This window comes from Panthera leo, chromosome B3, assembly GCF_018350215.1.
Source record: "Panthera leo isolate Ple1 chromosome B3, P.leo_Ple1_pat1.1, whole genome shotgun sequence".
Taxonomy (NCBI): domain Eukaryota; kingdom Metazoa; phylum Chordata; class Mammalia; order Carnivora; family Felidae; genus Panthera; species Panthera leo.
This window is the reverse complement of record NC_056684.1, coordinates 52,331,197-52,358,697: the sequence shown is the minus strand read 5'-3', so window position 1 is coordinate 52,358,697 and position 27,501 is coordinate 52,331,197. Positions and strand designations below refer to the sequence as shown.

The window sequence follows — 27,501 nt, the reverse complement described above, 5'->3', positions numbered from 1 at the left end:
GTTCAGAATAACAAAAAACAGACGAAACAATTACACATCAAAAGCAGAATAGAAAAGCAAATTGTGCTAAACTTATATAATTGCATGGTTGAACAGCTTTTTTGAGAAATAAGTCACATGCCATACAATTCATCCACTTAAAGTATGTGAGTCAATGGTTTTTTGCATATTCATATAACATTAGCTTTTTTTTAGTTGTGGTAAAATATATAAAACATAAAATTAATTACTTAAAAAATGTTTTTGATATTTATTTTTTGAGAGAGAGAGAGAGAAAAACAGAGCATGAGTGGGGTAGGGGCACAGAGAGAGGGAGACACAGAATCTGAAGCAGGCTCCAGGCTCTGAGCTGTCATGACAGCACAGCGCATAACGTGGGGCTTGAACTCATGGACCGGAAGATCATGACCTGAGCCGAAGTCAGATGCTTAACCAACTAAGACACCCAGGTACCCCTAAAACTAACTACTTTAGCCATTTTAAGAAAGATTTTAAGTAAGCTCTACACCCTGTGTGGGGGTTGAACTCATGACCCTGAGATCAAGACTCACATGCTTTACTAAGTGAGGCAGCCATATGTGCCCACTTTAACCATTTTTAAGTATACAGTTTGGTAGCATTAATTACATTCACAGTGTTGTGCAACCATCACCACTGTCTATTTCTAAAACCTTTCATCACTTCAAACAGAAACTGTAACAGCTAAGCAATAACTCCCCATTTTTGCCTTTCCCAGTCCCCAGTCACCTCTAATCTACTGTCTCTATGAATTTGCCTATTCTAGATATTTCATGTAAGTAGAAACTTAGAATATTTGTCCCTTTGTGTCTGGCTTATTTTATTTAGCATAACATCCTGAAGGCTCATCCATACTGTAATATGTATCTGAACTTCATTCAGATGAACCTAGAGGGTATTATAAGTAAAATAAGTCAGACTAAGAAAGACAAATACCATATAATTTCCCTTATATGTAGAATCTAGGAAAGAAAGAAAGAAAGAAAGAAAGAAAGAAAGAAAGAAAGAAAGAAAGAAAGAAAAAGAAAGGTAGGAAGGGAGGAAGGAGGCAAGGAAGGAAGGAAGGAAGGAAGGAAAACTCATAAATACAGAGAACAAACTGGTGGTTACTAGAAAGGTGGGCATGGGGGATGGATGAAATAGGTAAAGGGGATTAGGAGGTATAAATTTGCAGCTCTAAAGTAAACAAGTCACAGAAATGAAAACTAAAGTATAGGAAATAAAGCTAATAATACTGTATTAGGCTGTATGGTGACAGATGGTAACTACACTTACCGTGAACACTGGGTAAAGAATTGTTGAATCACTATGTTGTACACCTGAAACTAATATAACATTGTCAAATACATTTAAATAACAAAAATATTTTTAATAGAACTTCATTTCTTTTTATGGCTGAAAAATATTCCATTGTATGGATATATCACATTTTGTTTTTCCATTTATCTGTTGATGAACAATTGGGTTGTTTCCAACTTATGGCTATTGTAAATAATGCTGCAATGAACACTGATATATAAGTATCTGTTCAAGTGCTTTCTTTCAGTTTCTCTGGACAGATACTCCGGAGTGGAATTGCTGGGTCATATGATAATTCTATGTTTAGGTTTTTGAGGAACCACCTAACTGTTTTTTATAGCCCTTGTAGCATTTTACATTCCCACTGTTAACATGTGAGGGTTCCAACTTCCTCACATCTTTGCCAACAAATATTTTTTCCTCACTCTATGGCTTGCCTTTTCAATCTTTTGACAATGTCCTTCTGAGAGCAGAGGTTTTCAACTTTAATCAAGTGCAACTTACCAATTTTGTCTTTCATGGATCTACTGTTGGTGTTGTCTAAAAAGTCCTTGCCAATTTCAAAGTCACCTAGATTTTTTCCTATGTTATCTTCTAGAAGTTTCGTAGTTTTGTGTTTTGTATTTAGATCTCTCATCCATCTTGAGTTAATTTTTGTGAACAGGAAAAAGTCGGAACACTTTTGGGTGTTCAATTGGGTGTCCAATTGTTCCAGCACCATTTGTTGAAAAGACTATCCTTTTTTTTTTTTTTAATTTCTTTTAATGTTTACTTATTTTTGAGAGAGAGATACAGTGTAAGCAGGGAAGAGGGAAACAGAGGGAGACACAGAATCTGAAACTGGCTCCAGGCTTCAAGCTGTCAGCACAGAGCCCAATGTGGGGCTCGAACTCACAAGCCATGAGATCATGCCCTGAGCTGAAGTCAGACACTCAACCAACTGGGCTACCCAGGCGCACCAAGGCTATCCTTTCTTCATTAAATTTCCTTTGCTTCTTTTTCAAAGATGAGATAACCATATTTGTGTGAGTCTATTTCTGGGGTCTCTGTTCTGTTCCATTGATTCAATTGTGTTTCACCAATACCACATTATCTTGACTACAGTAGCTTTATAGTAATTCTTGAAGCTGAGTAGTGTAAGTCCTTTGACTTTGTTCTCCTTCAGTATTATATTGGCTATTCTGGATCTTCTGTCTTTCCATATAAATTTTGGATTATTTTTTTTTAAGTTTATTTATTTATTTTTAGGAGGGGAGGGGCAAAGAGAGTGGGAGAGACAGAATCCCAAGCAGGCTCTGTGCTCTGAGCACAGAGCCCAAAATGGGGCTCAATCTCACTAACCGTGAGATCATGACCTGAGCCAAAATCAAGAGTCAGATGCTTAACCAACTAAGCCATCCAGGCGCCCTTTTCCATATAAATTTTGGAATCAGTTTGTTGACATCTACAAAATAACCTGCTGGGATTTTGATTGCATTGCATTAAATCTACAGGTCAAACTGAGAAGAATGGACATCCTAACAATATTGAGTTTTTCTCTCCATGAACATGAAATATCTTGTCATTTATTTAGATCTTCTTTGATTTCTTTCATCAGAGTTTTGTTGTTTCCTCTCACATAGATATTATAAATATACCTAAGTATTTTTTCTTTCTTTGCTTTTTTGTGGGGAGGAGGGTACTAATGTAAATGGTGTTGCATTTTTAATTTCAACTTCCGATTATAGGAAAGCAATTGACTTCTGTATATTGACCTTGTATCTACAACCTTGTTATGACTTAGTAGTTCCAGGGTTAATTTGTTTGTTTTTTCGATGATTATTTGGGATTTCCTACATAAAAATTATGCATCTATAAACAAAGACAGTTTTACTTTTTCCTTCCCAATCTGTATATAACCTTCTCCCAACCCTTCTTCTCACATTGCATTAACTACGACTTCTAGTCAATGTGGAATAGAAATGGCAAGAGGAGGGACACCTCAGTGGCTCAGTCAGTTAAGCATCCAACTTTGGCTCAGGTCATGATCTTGAAGTTCTTGAGTTCGAACCCCAAGTCAGCCTCTGTGCTAACAGCTCAGAGCCTGGAGTCTGCTTCAGATTCTATGTCTCCCTCTCTCTCTGCCCCTTCCCCACTCACACACACTCTCTCTCTCTCTCTCTCTCTCTCAAAAAATAAACATAAAAAAAAAAAAGAATTGGCAAGAGGAGACAACCTTGCCTAGTTTCTGATCCTAGGGGAAAAGTATCTCACTTCTCATCATTAAGTATCATGCGATCTGTATTTTTTTTTTTTTTTTTAGCCGTTGTTTTTCATATAAAGGAAGTTCCCCTCTATTCCTAGTTTTCTGGGAGCTTTTTATCATGAATGAATGTTGAATTTTGTTCAATGCTTATTCTGTATCTATTGGTATGATTACATGATTGTTTTCTTTAGCCTGTTGATTTAACGGATTACATTAGTTTTTTTGAATGTTGAACCAGACCTGCATACCTAGAAAAAATCCCACTTGGTCATAATGGATCATTCTCCCTATACATTGTTAGATTCAATCTATTAATATTTTGTTGAAGACTTTTGCCTCTATTTTTATGAAAGATATCGGTCTGTAATTCTTTTCTTGTAATGTCTTTGGTTTTGTTATTAGGGTAATACTGGCCTAACAGAATGAATAAGGAAGTATTCTCTGTGCTTCCATTTTCTGGAAGACATACAGAGAATTGGTATCATTTCTTTCTCAAATGCTTGGTAGAATTCACAGGGAAACCATCTAGGCCATGATAAAACTAATAAAGACTATAGTAGAAATAAATGGAGACTAGAAAAACAATAGAGAAAAGGGGGAAAAAAGTTGGTTCTTTGAAAAGATCAACAAAATTGACAAATCTTTAGCTAGACTGACCAACAGAAAAAGAGAAAAGAGTCACATACTAAAATTAGGAGTACAAGAGGGGACATCACCATTGACTTTACAGAAATAAAAAAGATAATAAATACTATGAAGAATTATATGCCAATAAATTAGATAACTTAGATGAAATGGACAAATTCCTAGGAAGACATAAACTAATGAAACTGACTCAAGAAGATATACATATTCTTTTTTTTAAGGTTATTAATTTTGAGAGAGAGTGTGCATGCAAGCAGAGGAGGGGCAGAGAGAGAGTGAGAGAGGTTCTACACTCTCAGTGCACAACCCAATGTAGGGCTCAAACCCACGAAACACGAGACAATGACCTGAGCCAAAATCAAGAGCCAGACCCCCAACCAACTGAACCACCCAGGTGTCCCTACATATTCCGAATATATGTAGAAAAAGCAAAGAGACTGAATTAGTAATTTTGAAATTTCCAACAGAGAAAAGCCAAGGCCGAAAGGCTTCATGAGTTAATTCTACTTAACATTTAAAGAATTAATACCAATTCTTCACAAATACTTCCAAAAAATAAGAGGGAATACTTTCTAAGTCATTCTATAGGGCCAATATTACTCTGATACCAAAACTAATTAAAGACATCAAAAGAAAACTACAGACCAACATTTCTCATAAATATGGAGGTAAAAATTCTCTGCAAAATATTAGCAAATCAAATCCATCAACATGTAAAAAGGATTATATACCATGGCCAGATGGGATTTAACCTAAAAAAGTTCATTGAACATCTGAAATATCAATAGAATATACCATATTAATAAAACAAAGGGAAAACCCCACATGATCATCTTTATGGATACAGGAAAAAAATTTGGTGAAATCCAACACCCTTTCATGATAAAACTATCAAACAAAGTAGGAATAGGCAGAAACCTCAAACTGATAAAGGGTACTTATGAAAAGATACCATCAAGAAAGTGAAAAAAAAGAACAATCCACAGAATGGGAGAAAATATATGCAAATCACCTGTCTGATAAAAGATATATAACCAGAACATATTAAAAAAAAAACTTTTACAGATCAACAATGAGAAGACAACCCAATTAAAAAGAGACATTAAGAAAATAATCCCATTTACAACTGCATCATAAAGAATAGAATACCTAGAAATAAATTTAACCAAGGAGGTGAAAGGCCTGCACTCCGAAAACTATAACACACTGAAGGAAGAAGGTGAAGATGATACAAATAAATAGAAAGATATGTTATGCTCATGGATTGGAAGAAATAATATTTTTAAAACGTTTATACTGCCCAAAGTAATCTACAGATTTGATGTAATCTCTATCAAAATATTCATAGTATTTTGCACAGAACTAGAACAAAAAAATCCTAAAATATTTATGGAACCACAAAAGATTCCCAATAGCCAAAGCAATCTTGAGAAAGGCAAAGCTGGAGGGAGGTATCTATAATCCCAGATTTCAAACTGTACTACAAAGCTATTGTAATCAAAACAGTGCAGTATTGACACAAGAATAGACACATCGATCAATGGAATAGAATTGAAAGCCCAGAAATAAACCCATATTTATAAGGCCAACTAGTCTAGGACAAAGGAGGCAAGTACACTTGGAGAAAAAAAATCTCTTCAATAAATGGTGTTGGGAAAACCAGACAGCTACATGCAAAAGAATAAAACTGGGCCACTTTCTTACAGCATGCTCAAAAATAAACTCAAAATGGATTAAAGACCTAAATTTAAGACCTGAAACCATAAGACTCCTATAAGAAAAATAGGCAATAAACTCTCAGACATTAGCCTTAGCAATATTTTTCTGGATCCATCTCCTTAGGCAAGGCAAACAAAAGCAAAAACAAACAATTGAGACTACATCATACTAAAAAACTTTTGCACAGCAAACCATCAACAAAATGAAAACACAACTTTCTGAATGGGAGAAGATATTTGTAAATGCTATATCCAATAATGAGCTAGTATTCAAAGAACATATAGAACTTCTACAACTCAACACTAAAAAAACAATTCAATTTAAAAATGGGCAGAGGACCCAAAGAGACATTTTTCTAAAGAAGACATACAGGGGCGCCTGGGTGGCTCAGTCGGTTAAGCAGCCAACTTCGGCTCAGGTCATGATCTCGCGGTCCGTGAGTTCGAGCCCCGTGTCGGGCTCTGTGCTGACAGCTCAGGGCCTGGAGCCTGTTTCGGATTCTGTGTCTCTCTCTCTTTGACCCTCCCCCGTTCATGCTCTGTCTCTCTCTGTCTCAAAAATAAATAAACGTTAAAAAAAATAAAAAAAAAAAAAAGAAGACATATAGATGACCGACAGACACGTGGAAAGATGCTTAACATCACTAGTCATCAGGGAAAGACAAATCAAAACCACAAGGAGCACCTCACACTAGTCAGAATGGCTAGTATCAAAAAGACAAGAAAAAACAAGTGTTGCCAAGGATGTGGAGAAAAGGGAAAACTTATGCACTGTTGGTGGGAATATAAATTGGTGCAGCCTCTATGGAAAACAGTACATGGAGGTTCCTCAAAAAATTAAAAATAGAAATACCACAAAATCCAGTAATTCCACTACTAGGTATTTACTCAAAGGAAACAAAAATACTAGTTCAAAAATAATATTCACCCCTATGTTTATTGCAGCATTATCTACATGAGTCAAGATATGGAAGCAACCTAGGTATCCATCAATAGTGAATGGATAAAGGAGATGTGGTGTATATACACAATGGAATATTACTCAGCCATAAAAAGAATGAAATCTTGCCATTCACAATAACACGGGTAGACCTAGAGAGTAGTGTGACAAGTAAAATAAGTCAGAGAAAGAGAAATACTATATGATCTCACTCACATGTGAAATCTAAAACACAAAACAAACAGAAACAAACTCATAAATTCAAAGAACTGATGTTTGCCAGAGAAGAGAGGTGTCAGGGGATAGATGAAACAGGTAAAGAGAATTACAAGGTACAAGCATCTGGTTATAAAATAAGTAAGTCACAGGATGAAAGTACAACATAGGGAATATAGTCAATAATATTGTAATATCTTTGTATGGCAACAGATGATAACTAAATTTGTGGTGAACATTTCATAATGTATAGGATTGTCAAATCACTATTTTGTACACCTGGAAAAAAATGCAAAGGATTTGAATAGAAATATCTCCAAAGGAGATATAAAAATGGCCAATAAGCACATTAAAAAAATGCTTATTAGTCATTAGAGAAATGCACATCAAAATCACAATGGGCTACTACTTCACATTCACTGGAATGGCTATAATAAAAACAAAAAAGACAGACATTAGCAAGTGATGGCAAAGATATGGAGAAATTGGAACCCTCATACATTACTGGTAAAAATGTCAAATGGTTCAGCTGCTTTGGAAAACAGTTTGGCTGTTCCTCAAAATGCTAAAAATAAACTTACCACATGACCTACCAATTCTATACATACGTATATACCCAAGAGAAATGAAAACATGTCTATACAAAATGTACACAGATATGCATAGCAGCATTATCCATAATATCCAAAATGTGGAATCAACCTAAATGTCCATCAACTGACAAATAAAGAAAATGTGGCACATCCATAGAGTAGGATGTTATTTGGCCATAAAAAAAAATAAGGTACTGGTATATGTTACAACATGGATGAACCATGAAACCATTATGCTAAGTGAAAGAAGGAGTCACAAAACACCACATATCTCATTTATGTGAAAAGTCCAGAACAAGCAAATCCAGAGAAGGCAAAATAGACTAGCAGTTTCCAGGGTCTGGCATTATGGGGGGAGGGGGAATAATGTCAGCTAATGTGCATGGGGTTTTTGGGGGGATTTTGAAAATGTTCTAAAGTCAGATTGGGTGATAATTAACTCTGTGTATGTACTAAAAACCATCAAATTGTATACTTTAAAAAGGTGAATTTATCATAAATTAAATATATCTCAATGAAGCTGTTTTGAAAAATGTAGAGAGAATGGGTGCGTCACCCAGCTTCAATCATTATCAACTCATGGCCAATCTTGTTTCATCTATACCCTGATGCTGTCACCCTACTACCACTCCCACACTGGATTATTTTTAAAGTACCCAGATATTATTTCTTCTTCAAATATTCAGTATTTTTTCACTAATATCCAGTAGTATCTTTCCAAAAGATAAGGACTCTTTAAAAACAATATGGTACCATTATCACATCTAAAAAATTTAAAATATCTTAATATAATCAAATATCCTATATTCTAATGTCCCTCAGTTCTCTCATAAATGTGATGTTTTAGACAGCTGCTTTGTGCAAATCAAGATGTACCACGCATTGTATTTCATTATTTGTCTCTTATGTTTCTGTGTATCCATAAACTCTCCCTCTTTTATTTTTCTTGCAATTATTGAAGAAGTGGGTTGTCGTGTAGAGTTTCCCACATTCTGGATTTTGCTGATTGCATTCCTGTGATGCCATTTAACATGGTCACTATTATATAGTGATTCACTTCTAGATGCCTGCTGCCAGGTACACTATAAATGTGAATTAATTCATAGTGCATCAACATAGTTGCCACTCCTGCAGTGCTTACTAAGCACCATGTCCTTTGTAGCATCCTTGACACAAATTATCCTATTTAATCTGTATAACAACCTAGTGTGGTATGTATTATTGTCCCCAGTCTAGAGATAAAGAAAATGAAGCTTAGAGAGGTTTAAAAAAATTGATCACAGTCAACCAGGCAGTAAATATTTGGGTTCAAACCCAGGTCTGTCTGATGTTATAACCCATACTTCTATCCATTATGTGATAATATCCCCATCTTTTGCCTGCGGCTGTAGTTGTTGTTTGCTTTTATTAACTCTGAGAAGCAGACCTTCAGTCCATTCAAAGAATTCACTTTTACCTTTCATTTGTAACATGTAGGATGGTTTCAGCTTGAAGTAACAGAAAAATCCATCTCAAACTGACTCATCAATACGGATATTATCTCATATAACAAGAAATCTACAAGCGGGGCAGCACCAGTTCTGATTGATTTACTGGCTAAACAACAACATCACAGACCCAGGGTCATTCTGACTCTTTACTGTGCCATCATCGGTGTGCTGGCTTCCTAAAGGGCCACTTTCAGATAACACGGCCAGATGCAACAACATCAGTGGAGATGGTGGCATGTTTCCCTGTATGTCTCTGTTGAAGAGCAAGAAAATCTTTCCCAGAAGGCTTTCACAGACCTCTCCTCAGGTCTCACATACCAGAACTGGTTTGCATGTCCACCCCAACCTCTCACTGGCCAGTCAAAAGGATCTTGCCCATGATAGTTTAGGAGTGTACCTCTGAGATGGTAATAGGGTCACCTTCCCTAATAGGTAAACACACCTATACAGACTTCTGTAAAGAAGGAAGAGACGTGAATGGATGTTGAGTATCTGCTATATGTTCCTAATGAGGTATACTACATATTGCATTGTGAATAATGAAAATATTTCATTATAACTGCCACATTTTTTTACTTTGTGTCAAGTGACATTTACTGTTGATATATCAGCTTCCTCACCTACACAAAAACATTAGATAAGATTATATGTAAGGTCCCTTCCAGCTCTACCTGTTTCAATTTTACATTTGCATTTTCTAAAAAGCAAGTTGAAAGTTAAACCTACAAGATATGGTCCAAAAATGATGATGGGTTTCAGCTGATAAGTCATAGGTATGACTGACATCCATTTTTCCCTTAAAAAGTTTTAGATGTAGATATTAGATTTAAAGAACTAAACAAACTAGAACTGATCATATCTTTCCATTAAGTTTCAACATTAAAAATAGAAAGGTTCATTGTTGTACCTTTCTGCCCCATCCATTAACATCTACTAGCTTCTAGCCCTCATGGTACAGAGATTGATTAGAAGTTCTTTTTCACAACTTACTGTCTTTAATTTGGTGTCAGCATCCTCCTGGAGCTGGTGCATGGCTCTGGGACTGTCACAGAGCTCTAATATCTTTGCTTTGGCTGCCAACTATGACTTTAACTTAAGAAACCATTCCTATGCCTGCTTCCTGTCACAGTCGTCATCTGAAGTAATGCTCCATTCATTTTATCACACGCAGACGTTTTCCTTGTGGGGAACCACAAGAAACCAAAAGAGAAAGATGGTACATCACTGAGTATCTTTCATATATCGAACCTTTTCTACTGTTTCTTCCAATCTGAATAAAACTGTTTTATTATTTTCAGCTTATGCCTATCATCAACTTTCTCTGGGGAAACTGTTGGCTTGATCTGTAAGTAGTCCTGTTCTTATTTAACAGAGGCTATGACTTATGATAAATGCACAACATAAAAAAGTCAAAGATATCATGTCACATAGGATATGTGGAATAACAAATGACAAGAAAACTTGGGAACATGATTTCAGCTGATTTGGTCATGCCTCCATTTCATTTCACTCTTTCCAGATCAGATGTGTCATTCTGGTGAGGAGGCAGTCCATTAGTCCATTAGTTGATAGTGGAAATCCCACTGGTCTCTCAGTCAGTATCCCCTGTATGCCAATGTTCATCATGCTAGTTCCAAGAGCCTTAGAGAATTAACTTTGTTTTCTGATTCAGCCCACCTTCTGGAGGAAGGCATGGCCCTATTTTGAAATGTACAAAGGAAAGACAGGGCTAACCCTCTTCGGGGGCAGGGTGGAAGGAGAGAAGATAGGCTTAATGATCTACCAGGTGACCTTGAGTAAGTCATATCACTTCTCTGTGCCTCTAAGAAATCGGGGGAAAATCCTCATTCTGTATCTCACAGATTGTTGCCAAAATCAAGTAAGAACATTGAGTAGGGAAGTATTTTCACAAATGCAAAGTTGTGTTATTATTTTCAAATATGGAATTTCCTCTGTGGTTTTGTTTTTTGGTGGTTTGGTTTTGGGGTTTTTTGTTTTGGGGGGGGTTTTGGTTTTTTCTTTTTTCCACATGATAACTGCACAAGTCATGCTAGATCATGATGCTGTTTCACCTCGATTCACCCTTTGCCTATTTCAGGCAGATTACACCAGCAATGCTGCATCCATCCCTTTGGTTTATTTCCCTTCCACCACATCCCTAAGATGCAAATCTCATCATAATGTAAAATACTGCATAGCAGCCACTTACAAAACTCAACATACTTTTACAGTTGAGATAAACGCTATATACAAGAGTTGCAGTAGAAGTATGCAAAAAGCATTCAAAAAGGAGAGACAGCACATCTAAGTAGAGAAAGCTTCTGGAAGATAACCCCATTATGCCATATATTTGAGTAATTTCTGTCTTTGTCCTATGTCACCCCACCCCACCCGACTTTCATGCTTCAGAGACAAGACTGTATTTTCTCTATCTTTGTAGCGCCCGAGAACCTGGCAGACAGCACTTTTCAGTACGTTCCGGGAGGAAGTTAACGGGCTAAAAGGCTGACAATAACAAGCTGAGCGGGTTTTAACATTTACCCAGCCCAATGAGGCTCACCTGTTTTTAACTTAGTATTGTAGGTAGGACTTTCCAGGCAAGAAGTGTGCCCGGGAACCCCTGTAACCCCCAAGGAAGGGACCTTTATTACGGGTGTGTTAAGTGCCTAACAGAGGTGCTTTCGTACACGCACCTAATATGGGTTTAGTCCTCACAATACCTGTTTAGGTTTTAAGCCTATTTTACAGATGAGGTTGCCAAGACTCGATAGGCAGAGTTTCTAGTTTCACATCTAGTAAAAGCCACTGCGCCTGCATGGGCTCTCCAACAACCTAACCCCAAAACTTTAAATCAGCCTTGCTAAACCCCACCTGTCTTACCTTAAGCCGTCCCTGCAGGCATCTACCCTAGCTACTCCTCCTTCCCGGGTCCCCGCCCTAGGCCCCAGTAAAGCCTGTAAAAACTCATGCTTTCGCGTAAAGATGCTCACTCACCCAACTGCTCCTCACAGGCTTGAAAAGCCTTTGCCACCCACCCTATCCGTAGCCCCGAGCTTCTCAAAAGAGGCTGCACAGCTTTCTCCCAAGGCTTAGGTCCTCGGCGCCTGCGGAGCTGGGACGGGTTCCGGACGTAGATTCCGGGAGAGGACACCTGCAGGGGAGGACCCGGCAGGGGGTCCCGCCTCCGCGCGGCCGCGGCGCGCCGCCTCGAACTACGCTTCCCAGGCTGCTCCGCTGCCGCCGCGCGCCCCAGCGCTGCGCCCGGCCGGGAGCCGCCTGTTGATCGCCGCGCTCGCCCGGGCCACGGCGCCGCCCCTGCACGGTCGGCCCCGCTACCTCGGGGCAGACGGACTTACGGCCCGCACCGCCGGCTCCGGGATGGGCGCACGGAAGGGTGAGCGCGCTGCGGGGGTGAGAGCCGGCCGGGGCCAGGCGTGGTCTGCAGACCCCGGCCCACAGCGCGTGGGCGGCCGCGCCCTTCCCGCGGGGCTTGAGGATGCTCTGCTGCGTCCGCGCTCGGCTGGGCGGGCGCGCGGAACCCGGGCCGCTTCTAGCCTCCGCGGCCGGGCGGGTAGTGCGGGGCGGCGCGGGGCGGCGCGGGGCGGCGCGGGCCGGAGGCGCCCGCCTGGGTGTGGGTCCCACGCTCCGCACTGCGGCTCCGCAGCCTCGGCAGCCCGGCGGGCCGCTGCAGTGAGGGCGCGGTCTCCCGTCTTCGCGCTGCGGGGCTGGGTTTTTCCAAGCTGGGCTTTGTTCCCCACTTTCTTCTCTCCGGTGAACGTTAGACAAGCTCCTGGAGCGTTGTGCCTGTCACTGCATCGTTAAAGCGGGAGATGGGGAAGGGTGGATTCTAGCTGGCATCTTTTTTTAAGATCCCTGGAGCTGTCACCCGCCGGGCGTTTCAGCCTCCGAGAAAGCGGCAATCGGAGCGGCCTGATGCTGCAGGTCCTCAAGACCTTCATTTTTTTTTCCTGGTTAAAGTATTGATAGCATGTGCTCCCTGAGTCTTCCTAAATTTTCCCTGCTGATCTGCAGAAAGGAAGATTGATTTTAAAATAATAATATTAATAAAAGGCTTCTAATGGGAATTTTTACTTAAAGCATTCAAAGGTGGGAAGGTGATGCAGGCAAAATGCAAACTAGCAATGAAGGAGGCCGTGAATGCAGCGGCTTCATCTTACCCATTAAACGGCCGAATCACAAGGCACTTGGGAAGGGAATGAAAAAGAACATCGCAGGAGGTATTTTTTAATCTGGGTTCCTGTCCTAGCTGTACCATTAAGGAGCTGAGCAAGCCCCTTCACCTCTCTGAGTCTCTTTCTCCGTGTAAAATGGGGCGTTTGGGCCCATCATTTACAAACATCTGTTCTTCCTAGATGCTCCTATGAGGGAACTGAAGGGATGAGGTCGCTTCTGTTCAACACCATTACAAAAAGCCTGATTGTGACAGAACAAGTGACTTTACCCTAGTGAAGAGGAAAGATTTTTTTTCAGGGCTTAGGAATCCAATTTAAAAAAAATAATAAAACTGATTTCCTCTCTCTACTCTCTTCAGTCGAACCCAATAAATATGTATCACAGCCACTTTAATGTTTGTAAATTACTGTAAATTGGTAGGCAACTTGTGTTTCTTTGCTTTTGTTTTTAATTTGCTGAAGACGAAGTCATGAGATCTGCGGGTAAAGGGAGAAGGTCTTGCAAGGCTGGTTAAATGTGGTCAACAAGGAGGTGGGGGGGGGGGGGGAAGCCCCAGTAAGAAGTAACCAGAGAGCAAAAGCACTGAGGAAAGAGAGGACAAGGACTGATGGGTCATTGTTTGAATAATACACAACAAAGGGAATAAGAGAACCAGAAAACCAGCGCTGTGCAAACTCTTCCATAACTGATTCAGGCAAGGACTCCTCCAGGGGTTCAGAACCTTTGAGAGGTTGTTAGAGAATAGGATTATCTCACCACAAATTACCTAGAGAAACAGTGGCCATCCAATGGAAAAATGAGGTTACCACCTCAGCCTAGTGCTCAAGCACACCAGCACCTATTATGAGTCTCCTTTGGGGATGCAATAACGTCATGATTTCACCTATGCGGTGTTCCATAAAGACTGGAAAAGTGACTGTTGGGAGAACAGGGAGTATTGCAGATTACAATACTCAAGTGATGTAACAACCACTTGACATTTGTGAACTTTGGATCCTAGATCAGAAAAAAAAAAAAAAGCTATAAAAGATGACTTGGAGACAACTGGAAGAATTTTAACTTAACATGGGCTGCATATTAAATAATATTATGGAATTACTTTTCATTTTCTTAGGTGCAGTAGTGGTACTATGGTTATGTAAGACACTGTCCTTAGTTGTTTGAAGTACAGGTATCAGAGGAAATGTGCAACTTTGAGCTAATTCAAGGGCAAAAAGTGAAAAGTGTAAGGGTGAGGGAGGAAGCTCAGGAGTGTAGCAAAATGATGGCAGTGCATCTAAGAAAATGGTATCCTGGTATTTATTATACTGTTCTTTTATACTTTCTGTAAGTTTGAACTTTTTAAATTAAAAAAGTGAGAGAGATTAATAAATTTAGAAAGTCAATAAAGAGAAAGGATTGTGGGGAACTGTGCGGTTAGTGATACCTAGCCGCAGTGAATCCGTGGCTTTGAGTTTCCAAGATTAAAATCCTGTTGGAGGTGTGCGTAGGCTCAGGGGAAGTCCCCTTTTTTGGTTTTTCTTGGTTCCTATCAATCATTTATTCTGATGATACTACATCCCCTAACTCCAACCTCAAAGTATTGATAATTCCCAAACCTTTGAAATGCTAGCCCTACTCAAGAACCATCCTGAAAGCACCGTTCTTTCCTCTCTACATTCAAGATTTGTGTCCGTATAGAAGGAAGTTCCAGGGGTTGTTTTTATTTTGAGTTAGGGGAGTGTTGAGGAAAGAACAGATCCAGCCTTTTGATAGAACAGAAGTTGTTCTGTCAAATGAGAGGGTTTCCTCTCATTCCCTTTATTGGTAAATTACATACAACCAAATTGTTTCTTATAGACCATAAGTGAGTGGTTCAAAGAGGCTCATAGAAGGCATGTGCAGGAGAGACTTCCTGTCGTCCATGCAGGAAAACAGAATTAACTCTTAAGAAACAACACAATTTTATACAGAGCCTTTTGCTGCAAAGATACTTTTGCTATACCTGGAATATACATACTTCTACGTTTATGTTTTGCCCTCCTGTTCTGGCCTCAAGGCTACCCCATGTCTTTAAGTAGGTTGCCAGGTTTCCCCTATTGAAAGCTGGGTAGAGTGCTAATGAGAAGGTCAGCTCTAGGACGGTGGGTAATAGGAGCTCATGAAACAGGGTACAAGGCCAGCTGTGCCAAGCCTGGAGTTGAGTAGGGAGCAAATATGAGGCACCGGCCCTGAGAGGCCTCTCATCAGGACAGTTGAAGGCGTCTAGAGTCTAGTAAGCTGGGCTGCTGTTCAGCCAGTATGTACAGGGACAGCCATCCCTGATATTTAGAAATGACAACCATTCTGACTGGGCAGTGCTCATTCCATACCATTTGCTAATTATTTTGCATATCATATTAATAAGCAGTCACGAGTCGAGGTGCACATAGTACCTTATAAGTCATAACAAAACATTGATCAAAACCTAGCTGGAATACAGATGCCAGAGTAAGAGACAAAATAGGTCAAAGACTACATAAGCAGGCAGAAGCTGGGAGGGCATGTGAATCAAAAGACAGAAAATAGAGAACCCATAGTGTCAGTCAGGAAGTGAGAAGCCATTAATTCCTGAAGGCAAGGCAAGGGAATATGGCCAGAACCAATAGGCAGTTAAAAACTAAAAAGGCACATATACCCAAGTGCAGTGCAAGAAGTCAGGAAATACAAGCTCCTTAGAAAACAGAATCGGGCCAAAGGGATAAGGCAGCAGCAGGAAGCAGGACCTGCCAAGAGAATTACAAACCAGGTAGCAGTGTGGCAGAGAGTCTAAAACTTCCATGTTAAAGAGCTTCTGCCCCAGCCAGGAAGCTTCTTGGCTGCTGTCTGCCCGTGTGGAAACCTATCTCCTTCTTAGGCCAGGCTATACATGGTGGCTTGCTACACCTGGCAACGCTGACCTGGAACTCTTAGAAGCTGCTGCTTCTCTATATTTAACAGATCCTGACAAAGATAACAAAGGGAACAAATACCCCAAATAAAAGACTATTCCCAGACCAAGGGCAAAAGTGAAATGGCTTTGACTGAGGGCTTGCATGTGCTAGGCACCGTGCCTGCTACGCACATTATCCTATTAAGTGTCACCTCCACCTTCTGAAATAAGTACTATTCTTTGCCTGTCTTGCAGAGGAAAGAACAGAGGCTTGGAAAAGCTTCTCTTGCACACAGACCTGTAGCCATCACACCCAGGGCTGGTTGACTCCAAGGCCCTTGCTTTAAGACTTATGAACCTGGAGGGGGGTAGCTTACCGGTAGGCACATGGTCTTAAAAGGAGACTGTTTTCAAGCACAATCTGAGCTATGGGAAATTTTGTGTGACAAGTTTGGGAAGTTAACAACACGTAGTCTCAGAGACAAAGTCTTCAGTCTGGTGAGATCTGTTTCTCATTCCCCTTTCAGCTTGTTCCCTTCAATTGCCTTGTCTATTTTTTGCCTGAAATTCCTCCGCATCCTACCGCATTCTCTGTCCTTCATCCCCTGAAAGTATTTCCCAGAATATGACAGGAGCCATTTGCTTGTTAAGAAAGAAAGAAAAGAAAGAAAGAAAAAGAAGGAAAAGAGAAATAGACATGACTGGGCCATCTTCAAATAGCTAGATTTTAAAACACAAGCTATGTGGTTATTGCTTTTTTTAAAAAAAAATATTTATTTTTGAGAGAGAGACAGAGATAGAGCGTGAGTGGGCAAGGGGCAGAGAGAGGGAGACACAGAATCCGAAGCAGGCTCCAAGCTCTAAGCTGTCAGCACAGAGCCCAGACGAGGGGCGTCAACCCACAAACTGTGAGATTATGACCCAAGCTGAAGTCGGACACTTAACTGACTGAGCCACCCAGGTGCCCACAGACTATGTGTTTTGTACACATTTTTGCATTTGCCTACAGCTAGAAAGGAATTAAATATATAGGAATAACTCATGTCTTGTTGGAAGATACATTGATAGGCCGATTTTGTTCTAATTTACTGTCAGAAAATGTAGATTTGACCCTTGTGCATGTTGGTTCACTGGTTATTTTTAAACTATTATGAAATATTGAAGATTTATAATAAAGAATAGCAACTTCTCACTTCCCCACCCCTACTTGGGAGTAAATCATCACCAGTATAGTTGAAGCCTGAGTCCCCCTTCTCCAGCCCCCTCCCTGGCCCCCTCCTCTCCCAGTGCGGCGTCTGTCCTTTCTATGAGCCTTCCTAGAGATGTATACTCCAAAGTAACTTAACGGCACAGTTTTGCCCATTTAAAAACTTTTCACTGTGTTTTTGAGAGTATTTTTTTGTGTAGTCTTTTGTAAAAATTCGCCTTTGGTTTGGACGGGGTTTAATAAATCGGACTGCTTGTTTTGGCTTTGGCTCCAAGTCTTTGTGTGTAGGCAGGGCCAGAGGCTGGGCGCTTGGTGTGGTATCTGCTTTTCCTCTCATACCGCTGTTGTACAAATAAGGTAGTGGACAAAGAAGCAAAGAAAGCCACACTCCTTGTTTTCCTCCCCAGGGCTTGTGTCTTTGGGTAATAGAAGAGTGATTGGGAGACCCAGGTCATTTGTCCTTCAGCTCTAGTCCTTCCTCCGTTTTCCGTTCTCCTAACTGACTTGGTGTGCGTGCCCACCTGCACTCTGGGAAGCCTTGCTTGGCACTCGCTTCATTCCAGCGTGTACATTCGTTATGTTGTTGCACGTGGAGTGCTTGCCATGGGACAGACGCTGTGTCGGAGGGGAGGCTGAAGCAGCGCTTTGCAGACTTTCCACTGTGGCATCGCCAACGGGAGGAGTGACCAGATGTGAGCCTTTGTGGGGCCCAGGCCAGAGCTGAAGCAGGCCAGCCAGTCATGAGCCAGAGATCTGCAACTTGCCTTTTACAATTCTGTGAATCCTGCATTCTTCTCCGCAGTATACCTATGTGTTTTATTAAATGATAGTAACTAGCTTTCCCCCCAGATCTTTAAGTCAAAGTTGTGCTCCAGGAGGATGCACTATTTTTTCTCTCTTCTGGCTTTGATACCCCTTCATTAAATGCAGTGTATGCGGTTTGTTTTAAGGGTACCATTCTATTGTATTAACACGTTACTGTAGCTAATTAATTAACATCTCTTGCCCTGCCAAACTGTGAGCTTGGTTGGAGCACAGGATATCATTTGTTTTGTTCAGTGCTCTTGTCCCAGCGGTATCTGAAAAAGGTGAGCGTTCAGTACTTATTTGTTAAATGAGTATACAAACCTGAGCTTGAGAAGCCTAAGAATATAAAGAATTATGATGTTGTCCCTGTCCTCTGGGAGTTTGTGGTAAGAGTTGGAGAGAAAACCATATATGTGACAAACATGAAAAGATAATGAGAGAGCAAGGGATGAATACCAAATTGGTGACATAGTGTGAATTTAGGAAGAGGAGTGATTCCAGTGGTCTTAGGTGGTCTCAGAAAGTTCCATGGCACAGAGTAGAGGCATGCAGTGGAATGAACTCTGGACCAGTGGGTCACTTCACCTCTCTGAGCTCACTTCCTTCATTTGCATTTGTTGGATGCCTACTCTGGGTCAAGACTTGTGTTGAGAGCCAGGATTATAACACTGAACAAAACTGGTATAGTTCCCACCCTCACAGAGATTAGCAAGGAAGACAGAGGCAAAACAAGCAGTGGTAATGAAGTCAAGGAGAGCTGTGATCAAGGGTGTATGCCATGGGAGAGGGAAGTGACCCCGACCTTGTCTTGGTGTCTGAACAAGGCCTTCTGGAGAAATTGAAGCTTACATGAGGCGAGAAGATGAACAAAACAGCATTTAACTGAGAGTGGGGTGGGGTAACTAGTGCTCTGAGCAGAGGGAGCAACATAAGGCATGATCCAGGAATTGGAGGTAGTCCAGGAGGCTGGAGCCAGGAGGGGATGGGGAGTGCAGTGCAGGATGAGGCTGATGAGGATGACAGAGGCCAGACTCTGAATTTGATCCTTATCCACAAGGCAGTGGGAAGCCATTGGAGAATTTTAAGCAATAAGGCAGAGTTTTTTAAAAAGATCATTTGTATGGAGAAAGGATCAAAGGGTTAAGACTGGATGTGGCAGGGCAGACAAGTGAAATAGGTGGATTCTAACATGTTCAGGTAAGGACAGGGTTTGGTGATGGATGGGTGGGGAGAAGACAAGAAAAAGAAAGTGTCAAAGATGGCTCCCTAGTTTCTTGGCACCAACTGGAAATTCTAGAGGAGGAGAAGCTGTTTGGTAGGACAAATGATGAGAGTACTCAGAGGTGCTTGAGACAGCCAAGGAAAGATGTTGGCTTGGCAGTTGGAAATATTTGGACCTAGGCCTCAGGAACAAAGTCTAGGACAAATATATGGATTTGGGGGTCTTTAAGATATGGATTATAGTTAAAACTTTGGAGGTGTTGAGTTCCCTCAGGGAGATTCGTAGGAGAGAAGTTCTAAAACAGGACCTGAATATGCTAGTAGTTAAGATGGAGGAAAAGGAATTGCCAAAAGAGACCAAGACGGAGTGACCGGGGAAGTAGGAGAAAAACCATCTATGTTGCTGGACTGGATGCTCTTTAAGGCTTCAGGCAGCTCTGACATTCTGTGGTCCTGCAGAGCTGGGATTTGAGCCAGGTCTCAAAAGCAGAGCACATGGATAGGCCATGAGCATAGAGCAGGGCATTCCAAGGAATATTACTGTATCAGCCAAGGTTTCAACAAGAAACAGAGGACACACTCAAATGAACAGTTTGAAGAAGTTTTAATAAAGAGGCTATTTACAAAGACGCAGAGTGGGTTTAGGGAATTCAGTAAGACAGAAATCTGGCACTAGTCACAACAGGGACCCTTCACCACTCCCAGGCCTGAAGTCAGCTGGATGAGAGAGCAGCTGTGTATAGAGAGGACCTTCTGGACCAACCTCCTTGTTCCCTGCTCTCTGGTTTCTTTGTAGAGCCTCCTGTTGGCCAAACATAAACCAGAGAGCAAGAGAGCCCATTCACGCAGTAAATACATTATATTCCTGGGGCACAGAGCAAGGTGGAGAGTGGATGTGGAGGGGCAAACAAGATACTCAAACAATTATCTTGAAAAATGGAAATGTGTGGGTAAGAAAGTGTATTAGCTTCCTATTGCTGCTGTCACAAATTCAGTGGCTTAAAACAACAAGAATTTAGTATGTTACAGTTTTGGAGGTTGGAAATCCAAAACAGGTTTCGCTGGGCTAACGTCAAGGTGTCAGCAGGTCTGCACTCTTTTCTGAAAGCTCTAGAAAATAATCCATTTCCTTGCCTTTCCCAGCTCCTAGAGGGCAGTCACATTTCTTGGCTTTCACCCCCTTCCTCTCTCTTCAAAGCCAGCATCACTCTGACCCTCTGCTTCTATCATCATGTCTTCTCTGGCTCTTCTGCTTTCCTTTTCCATCTTTTAAGAGCCCCTGTGATTACATTGGGCTCACCCAGATAATCCAGGATAATCTCCCTATTTTAAGATCCTTGATTTAACCCACATGGTCCCTTTTGCCATGTAAAGTAACATATTCTTGGTCCTGAGGATTAGCATCTGGACATCTGTAGGGTGTCATTATTCTGCCTATCACAGAGAGCAAATAAGCCTTTTTGGCTGGAGTAGAGTAACTCCCTGGAGAAAGTAATGAAGACAGAAAACAGAAAGTGCATATGAAGCCAAATTATGGGAGTTTTGGATGCTAGACTGTCTGAATTTTCATTCTGTAGACAAGAGGGGGCCATTGTTAAGTCCTTGCCCAGAGAAGTGGCTTGTTAGCAGTGTGAAGAAAGATGATCTGATTGTGGTGTGCTGGTGGCTTAGAAGGAAGAACAGAAACCTTTCAAGATGTGATTAGAGTAATCCAGGCCCAAAGGACAAAGGTCCAAAACAAGAGTGATAGGAAAGCGTGGTGTGAAAAGTTCTGTTGCAGTAAGAGTCTACAGGAGATGCTAACCAAGTGGACATGAAAAGAAGGGGGAGACAGGCGCCTGGGTGGCTCAGTCAGTTAAGTGTCTGACTTTGGCTCCGGTCGTGATCTCACGGTTTGTGAGTTTGAGCCCTGTGTCGGGCTCTGTGCTGACAGCTCAGAACCTGGAGCCTGCTTCAGATTCTGTGTCTCCCCCTCTCTCTGCCCCTCCCCTCCCCTCCCTCCCTCCCTCTCTCTCTCCCTCCCTCTCTCTCGTAAATAAACATTAAAAAAAGGCGGGGAAGAATCTGAGGGTGGTCCAAGTTTTTAATGTGAATGACTGATAGATTAATGGTATGATCTAGAAAATCAGGAGAGCAAGTCAGTTTCACAGGAAGATGTGAAATTGGGAGGATAGTTGTAGAATCCTGGAATAGAAACAAATAGAATCTTATCAGCTCTAAGATACTGACTGTAAAACATCAATATTTTGTGTACCACTAAGGAAAAAAATGCTGTCAATTAAAATATGATGCATTTTCTTAAAAGTATAATTTTGGCTTTATTGAAAGAGCAGCTTTAGACTTACACATAGACTTTTTTGACATCTTTTAATTTACATATAACAAATTGCATATATTTATCTTTTAAAATTGCATATATTTAAAGTGTGCAGTTTGCTAAGTTTTAACATGCGTGCACCTGTGAAACCGTCACCACAATCAAGGTAGTGAACAAACATATGTATAGCTCAAAATTTTCCTCATACCCCTTCCGGATCCTCTCCTCTGCCCCTTGCTACCTCTCTCTCTTCCATTCCCAAGCAGCTATTAATTTAGTTTTCTGTCATATAGATTAGTTTACACTCTCTAGCATTTTAGTAAGTGGAGTCATACCATATGCATTCTTTTGGGTCTGGCTTCTTTCATTCAGCATAATTATTTTGATGTTCCTCCACGTTCTAGTGTGTTTCAGTAGTTCATTCCTTTTTACTTCTGATAGATTCCATTATGTAGATATACCATGATTTGTTTATGCATTGACCTACGAATGATCATTCAGTTTATTTACAGCTTTTGGTTTGAAATAAAGCTTCTATGAATACATTTTTTAAGTTATAGATCACCCTGGGCATAAAAAGGGAAAGTGCAAGTGAAACGAATTGGTTAGTATTCTTAAAAGTTCTTCACCTTTAGAGTTCAACCTTTGGGCCACTTTTTGATTCAGCCATTAATGTCTGGTTTTTTTCCACACAGTATCTCCTCTGTGCCATTTAGAGTAGTAATTGTTTTGGGGCGCTCAGGCAGCTAAGCAGCCTACTGCGGCTCAGGTCATGACCTCATGGTTTGTGAGTTCGATCCCCACATTGGGCTCTGAGCAGCTGTCAGTGTGGAACCTGCTTGAGATTCTCTCTTTCTTCCCCTCGCTCTCTGCCCCTCCCCCACTTATGCATTCTCTCAGGATGGATAAATAAACTTAAAAAAAAAAAAGAGTGGTAATTTTTTTTTTAATTTTTTAATGTTTATTTATTTTTGAGACAGACAGAGACAGAGCATGAACGGGGGAGGGGCAGAGAGAGAGGGAGACACAGAATCCGAAACAGGCTCCAGGCTCTGAGCCATCAGCCCAGAGCCCAGAGCCATCAGCCCAGAGCCCAGAGCCCCGTGACGCGGGGCTCGAACTCACGGACCTCGAGATCGTGACCTGAGCTGAAGTCGGACGCTTAACCGACTGAGCCACCCAGGCGCCCCAAGAGTGGTAATTTTTTAAAAAACCTATAAAAGAACTAAAAGGCATTAATGCTGGGTCCTTAACCCTGCTCTGTAATTATGTAGAGCTAGCTTAACCTGGGCCTTCCTTTGGGAGGGTTGCTAAACATGCCTGAGTCACCACCTCTCTCACTCCTTCTCCATTAGATTTAAAAAGAGTGGTGTACTATTTTTTAAAGCCCTGCGGATTTTTTTTTCCAAATCCCTGACACCCATTCTTCTAGTTTTGAAGCTGGTGCTTTTGATATTTATGCATTCGTAGGCAATGTCAAGTACATCTTGACTGCTGCTGGGCCAACAGTAATTGTAGGATCATCCATTGTAAAACACATCTCAATTTCAGAATGTTAAATGTGGAAAACTGTGTAACTTTAAGTAGGATTGTTCAACCAGTTCATTTGATGGTTAAGGCCCTGGCAGATTTAGATCTATGCCCAGTGTCACATGATAAATAAGCGGTTGCAGAGACCAGAACAAAGTGCATATGATCCAATTGTTCTCTGACTTTAGTGGGATAGTTTTTGCAGGAGGGTTTTGTTTGTTTGTTTCACTGGACTATAGCAATGGAAGCTTAAAAGAAGTCTGGCTAGGGACGTCTGGGTGGCTCAGTCGGTTAAGTGTCTGACTCTTAATTTCAGAGTCATGAGATCAAGCCCCACATTGGTCTCTGCATTGGGCGTGGAACCCGCTTAAGATTCTGTCTCTCTCCCTCTCCCTCTGCCCCTACTGGCACAGTGCCTGTGCTCTCCCGTGCTCTCTCTCTCTTTCTCTAAAAAAAAAAAAAAAAAAAAAAAAAAAAAAAAAAAAAAAAAAAAAAAAAAAAAAAAAAAAAATCTGGCTAATGAGAGAGTTATGTTGTATATGGAAAAGACACCCAAGTAGAAAACCACAAACTTGAATGTGGTGAGCAGTTGAATTAATAAGAGAGGGGAGCAACATTCTAATAGCCCTTTAGTGGCTCACTTTCACCCAGTCTCTTCCCATGCCAACCCATTCTTCATTCTTACCTTTTGAATTACTTTCTATAAAAAAACAGCACTTCTCAGATCATTCCTTTACTTTAAAAATTTGTGGTGGAGGGGTGCTTGGGTGGCTCAGTCAGTTGAGCATCCAACTCTTGATTTTGGCTCAGGTTATGATTTCATGGTCCGTGAGTTTGAGCCCTGAGTGCACCGTGCTGACAGTGCAGAGCCTGCTTGGTATTCTCTCACCCCCTCTCCTTCTGCCCCTACCCCCTCATGTTCTCTCTCTCTCTCTCAAATATAAACATTTTTTAAATAAAAAAAATAATAAAAATAAAAATGTGTGGTGGCTCCCCATCTCCGACAGAATAAAGCCCAACGTCCTTGGCAAGACTCGTAGGGAAGGCCCTGCCCAAGTGTCCCTGTCTTGCCTTTATTTCCTTCCTCTCCCCATAGCACATCAACCCTTCACCAACATACCACCTACCTTCTTATCTTTGTGCCTTTGTTTATGCTGCTCTTTTCTCTGGAATAATCCTTCCCCACCCACACCCATCTATGGTCTTTTTCTTCAGGGCTCAAATGCAACCCCTTTTTCACAGTTTCCCCTCAACTCTCCACTTCTCTTACCTGATGATTACTTCCTCTTGTGTTTTTAATTTTTTTTTTAATGTTTATTTATTTTTGAGAGAAAGAGAAAGAGAGAGTGAGCAGGGGAGGAGCAGAGAGAGATGGAGACACAGAATCCAAAGCAGGCTCTGGGCTCTGTGCTGGCATTACAGAGCCCAACATGGGGCTCCAACTCACGAGCTGCAAGATCATGACCTGAACCAAAGTCAGATGTTCAACCGACTAAGCCACCCAGGTGCCTCCCTCTTGTGTTTTTAAACCTATTTAATCCTTCTGTTATAACACTTATCAAGTGGTGTTATCTCTATGCGGGTGTCTCACTGAGCTGTGATCTTCTTGAAGGATCACATCTTGTTTATCTTTGTGTTGCTGCTTTCTAGACCCGTGCCTGACAAATGGTAGGCATACAGCAAATATTAATTGCCTTGAAAGATCTGATTGAGGTTAATACTGCCTAAGGAGAAACACAATCAGCTAAGTAAGTACCTTGCTATTTCCTAAATGCAATATTATCTTTCTAGAGGAGAGATGAAAAATCCTCTGCAGGAAAGACGGGATTGAGTAAAATTTTATTTTGAGTGAAAGTTTAGGAGTGAGGTGGTATAAAAGAATGGGTTGGAAGGAGAATGGACTAGAGGTATAACGAGATAGGGAGCATGACTAAGGAAACAAAAAGGAAATGGGACTAGGGGCTGCTGGGTGGCTCAGTCAGTTAAGCATCAGACTCTTGATTTCAGCTTAGTTCTTGATCTCAGAGTTGTGAGTTCAAGCCCATGTTGGGCTCTGCACTGGAAGTGAAGCCTACTTAAAAAAAAAAAAAAAAAGGAAATGGGACTGTGGGACTAGAAAGAGAACAGAAGATGAGGGAAGAAGAAAAGAGAAACATGGAGAGAGTATGTAGTCAGGATTTTAGAATCTTACTTAGATGAATTGCAGGGAGTTAATGAACAATGCTTTCTCACACGGACATTCCAGACTCTTTCCTGAATGAGCCCCATTTTGTATTCCTCACATCACTCTCTCCCTGAAAAGACACAAGTATGCTTCTTACAACGGCTTTACAATTCATGCATTGTTTTTCACTGTTTTCTATGGAAAGCTGGAGGAGGCAGAGTAGTGTGGTAGAAAGGCTCTCTACTCCACTGGGAACCAGGACGCCTGGCACATGCCAGCTCTGGAGCCTCGAGCAAGGCACTTAGCCACCTTTGCCTCAGAATCTTCATCTGTAAAATGGGATATTAATATCTGTCCAGGATTCCTTTCTGGACTGCTTGGAAAGATCTAAATAAGTGAAAGAATGCATATGAAAACCCTTTGTAAGCTGTCAGGTTGCTCTGCGGAGGGAGGTGATATTACCTTTTCTTTGAATTATTTGTCCAATAAAGACTCCGTTGGCAGATAGCAGAGCCCTGTCTCCTGTCAATAAGTCCAGTTCATGGAATAAAATAACAGTGTCTCTTTCTTATTTGTAGTATTCTGAAGTCCTGGGAAGCTGGTTTGTTTAAATGTTCATGACCCATGAGAAGGGCATATAAGAAACCATGGCACTCCCTTTTCAAAAAGAGCTGGAGAAATACAAGAACATCGATGAAGATGAGCTTCTTGGCAAACTCTCAGAAGAGGAACTGAAACAGTTGGAAAATGTTCTTGATGACCTAGATCCCAAGGTTAGTGACCTGGAACTGAAGCAGCATGGGTCATGATAGTATGGGATAAATGGTGTGGCTTGGTCATTAAACAATGGTAGAGAGATCCCTTAGCTCCAAATGCAAATTCTGGGTTCTTCCCCTGATTGGTTCTGGGTGATTCACTCTGACAAATTCATAAAGAACCTCAGTAGCCACATCTGTATAATACGGCAAACGTATTTCTCAAGAACCAATTTAATGTAAATAGTAAAAAATATTTCCCATTTCTTAAGAAAGCAACAGTCTGACTTAGGGAGGAAGAAAGGAAAGAGGGAAAGGGAACAAATCTTACCAAAGTTCTATTGTGAGGTCATACAGTCTACTGGGCACAGAAGCCATTGGAGTAAATTATATTATTCCCATTCAGGAGCGCCTGGGTGGCTCAGTCAGTTGAGTGTCTGACTTGATTTCGGCTCAGGTCATGATCCCACGGTCATGGGATCGAGCCCTGTGTCAGGCTCCATGCTGAGTGTGGAGCCTGCTTAGGATATTCTCTCTCTCTCTCTCTCTCTCTCTCTTTCTCATTCTCTGCCCCCTGCCCCCTCCCTTTGCCCCTCCCCCACTTGTGCATGCTTTCTCTCTCTCTCTCTCTCTCAAATAAATAAAATTTAAAAAATTAAAAATTAAAAAAATTAAAAAATTTTATTCCCATTTTATATATGAGGGGGACAAACTAGGAGAGGTAATTGATATAAGATCCCATATTAGTAAACACCAGAGGTGGTATTTAAACCAAGTCTTTATCCTCAAATACAGATCTGTTTTATATCTTATTTATAAAAACTGCATAAATAACTTGAAACCTTTGGTGATCTTACAGCAATGGATAGATTTAAGTTATTATAGCAACAATATCATGTAAATTTAAGTGGAGCTTCTAATATTTTTATCAGCTCTTGAAATGCTAAGTAGCTTGTTACAGTGTTTGTTTAGCAAACACTTTCTTCAGCCCTGATAGTGTTATCTTAAACTTAGAATCAGAGGCATCCAAAATAGTGGTTTTTACTATAAATAAAAATGTCGCTAAAAATTATTTGTATGATATTTTGATAGGCCAGACATTGGATATTTTATTTACTTTAAATTTTTTTTTTAGTTTTGAAACTTAAGGAATCCCTAAGCTTCATCAAGCAAGTATCAGCATCTACCCTATTTGTTCACGTGCTTGGATGTTTTCCTAGGAGAGAGGCTAGAGATAGGAGAGGATAGCCAT

The 27,501-nt window shown here is 40.9% G+C and overlaps 1 protein-coding gene across 3 annotated transcripts in view; it reads left to right on the top strand.

Moving 5' to 3' along the window:
- TMOD2 (tropomodulin 2) overlaps positions 1–27,501 on the top strand; it is a 65,958-nt gene that overhangs the window by 7,139 nt on the left and 31,318 nt on the right. The window contains exons 2-4 of one of the 3 annotated variants that reach the window (XM_042942011.1): positions 10,463–10,509; positions 24,981–25,078; positions 26,073–26,267. In XM_042942011.1, the coding sequence (XP_042797945.1) occupies positions 26,142–26,267 (126 nt within the window). In that variant the 5' untranslated portion in view covers positions 10,463–10,509; positions 24,981–25,078; positions 26,073–26,141. The remainder of the gene's footprint in view (positions 1–10,462; positions 10,510–24,980; positions 25,079–26,072; positions 26,268–27,501) is intronic. The other 2 variants (XM_042942010.1, XM_042942013.1) reach the window with 2 other exon arrangements.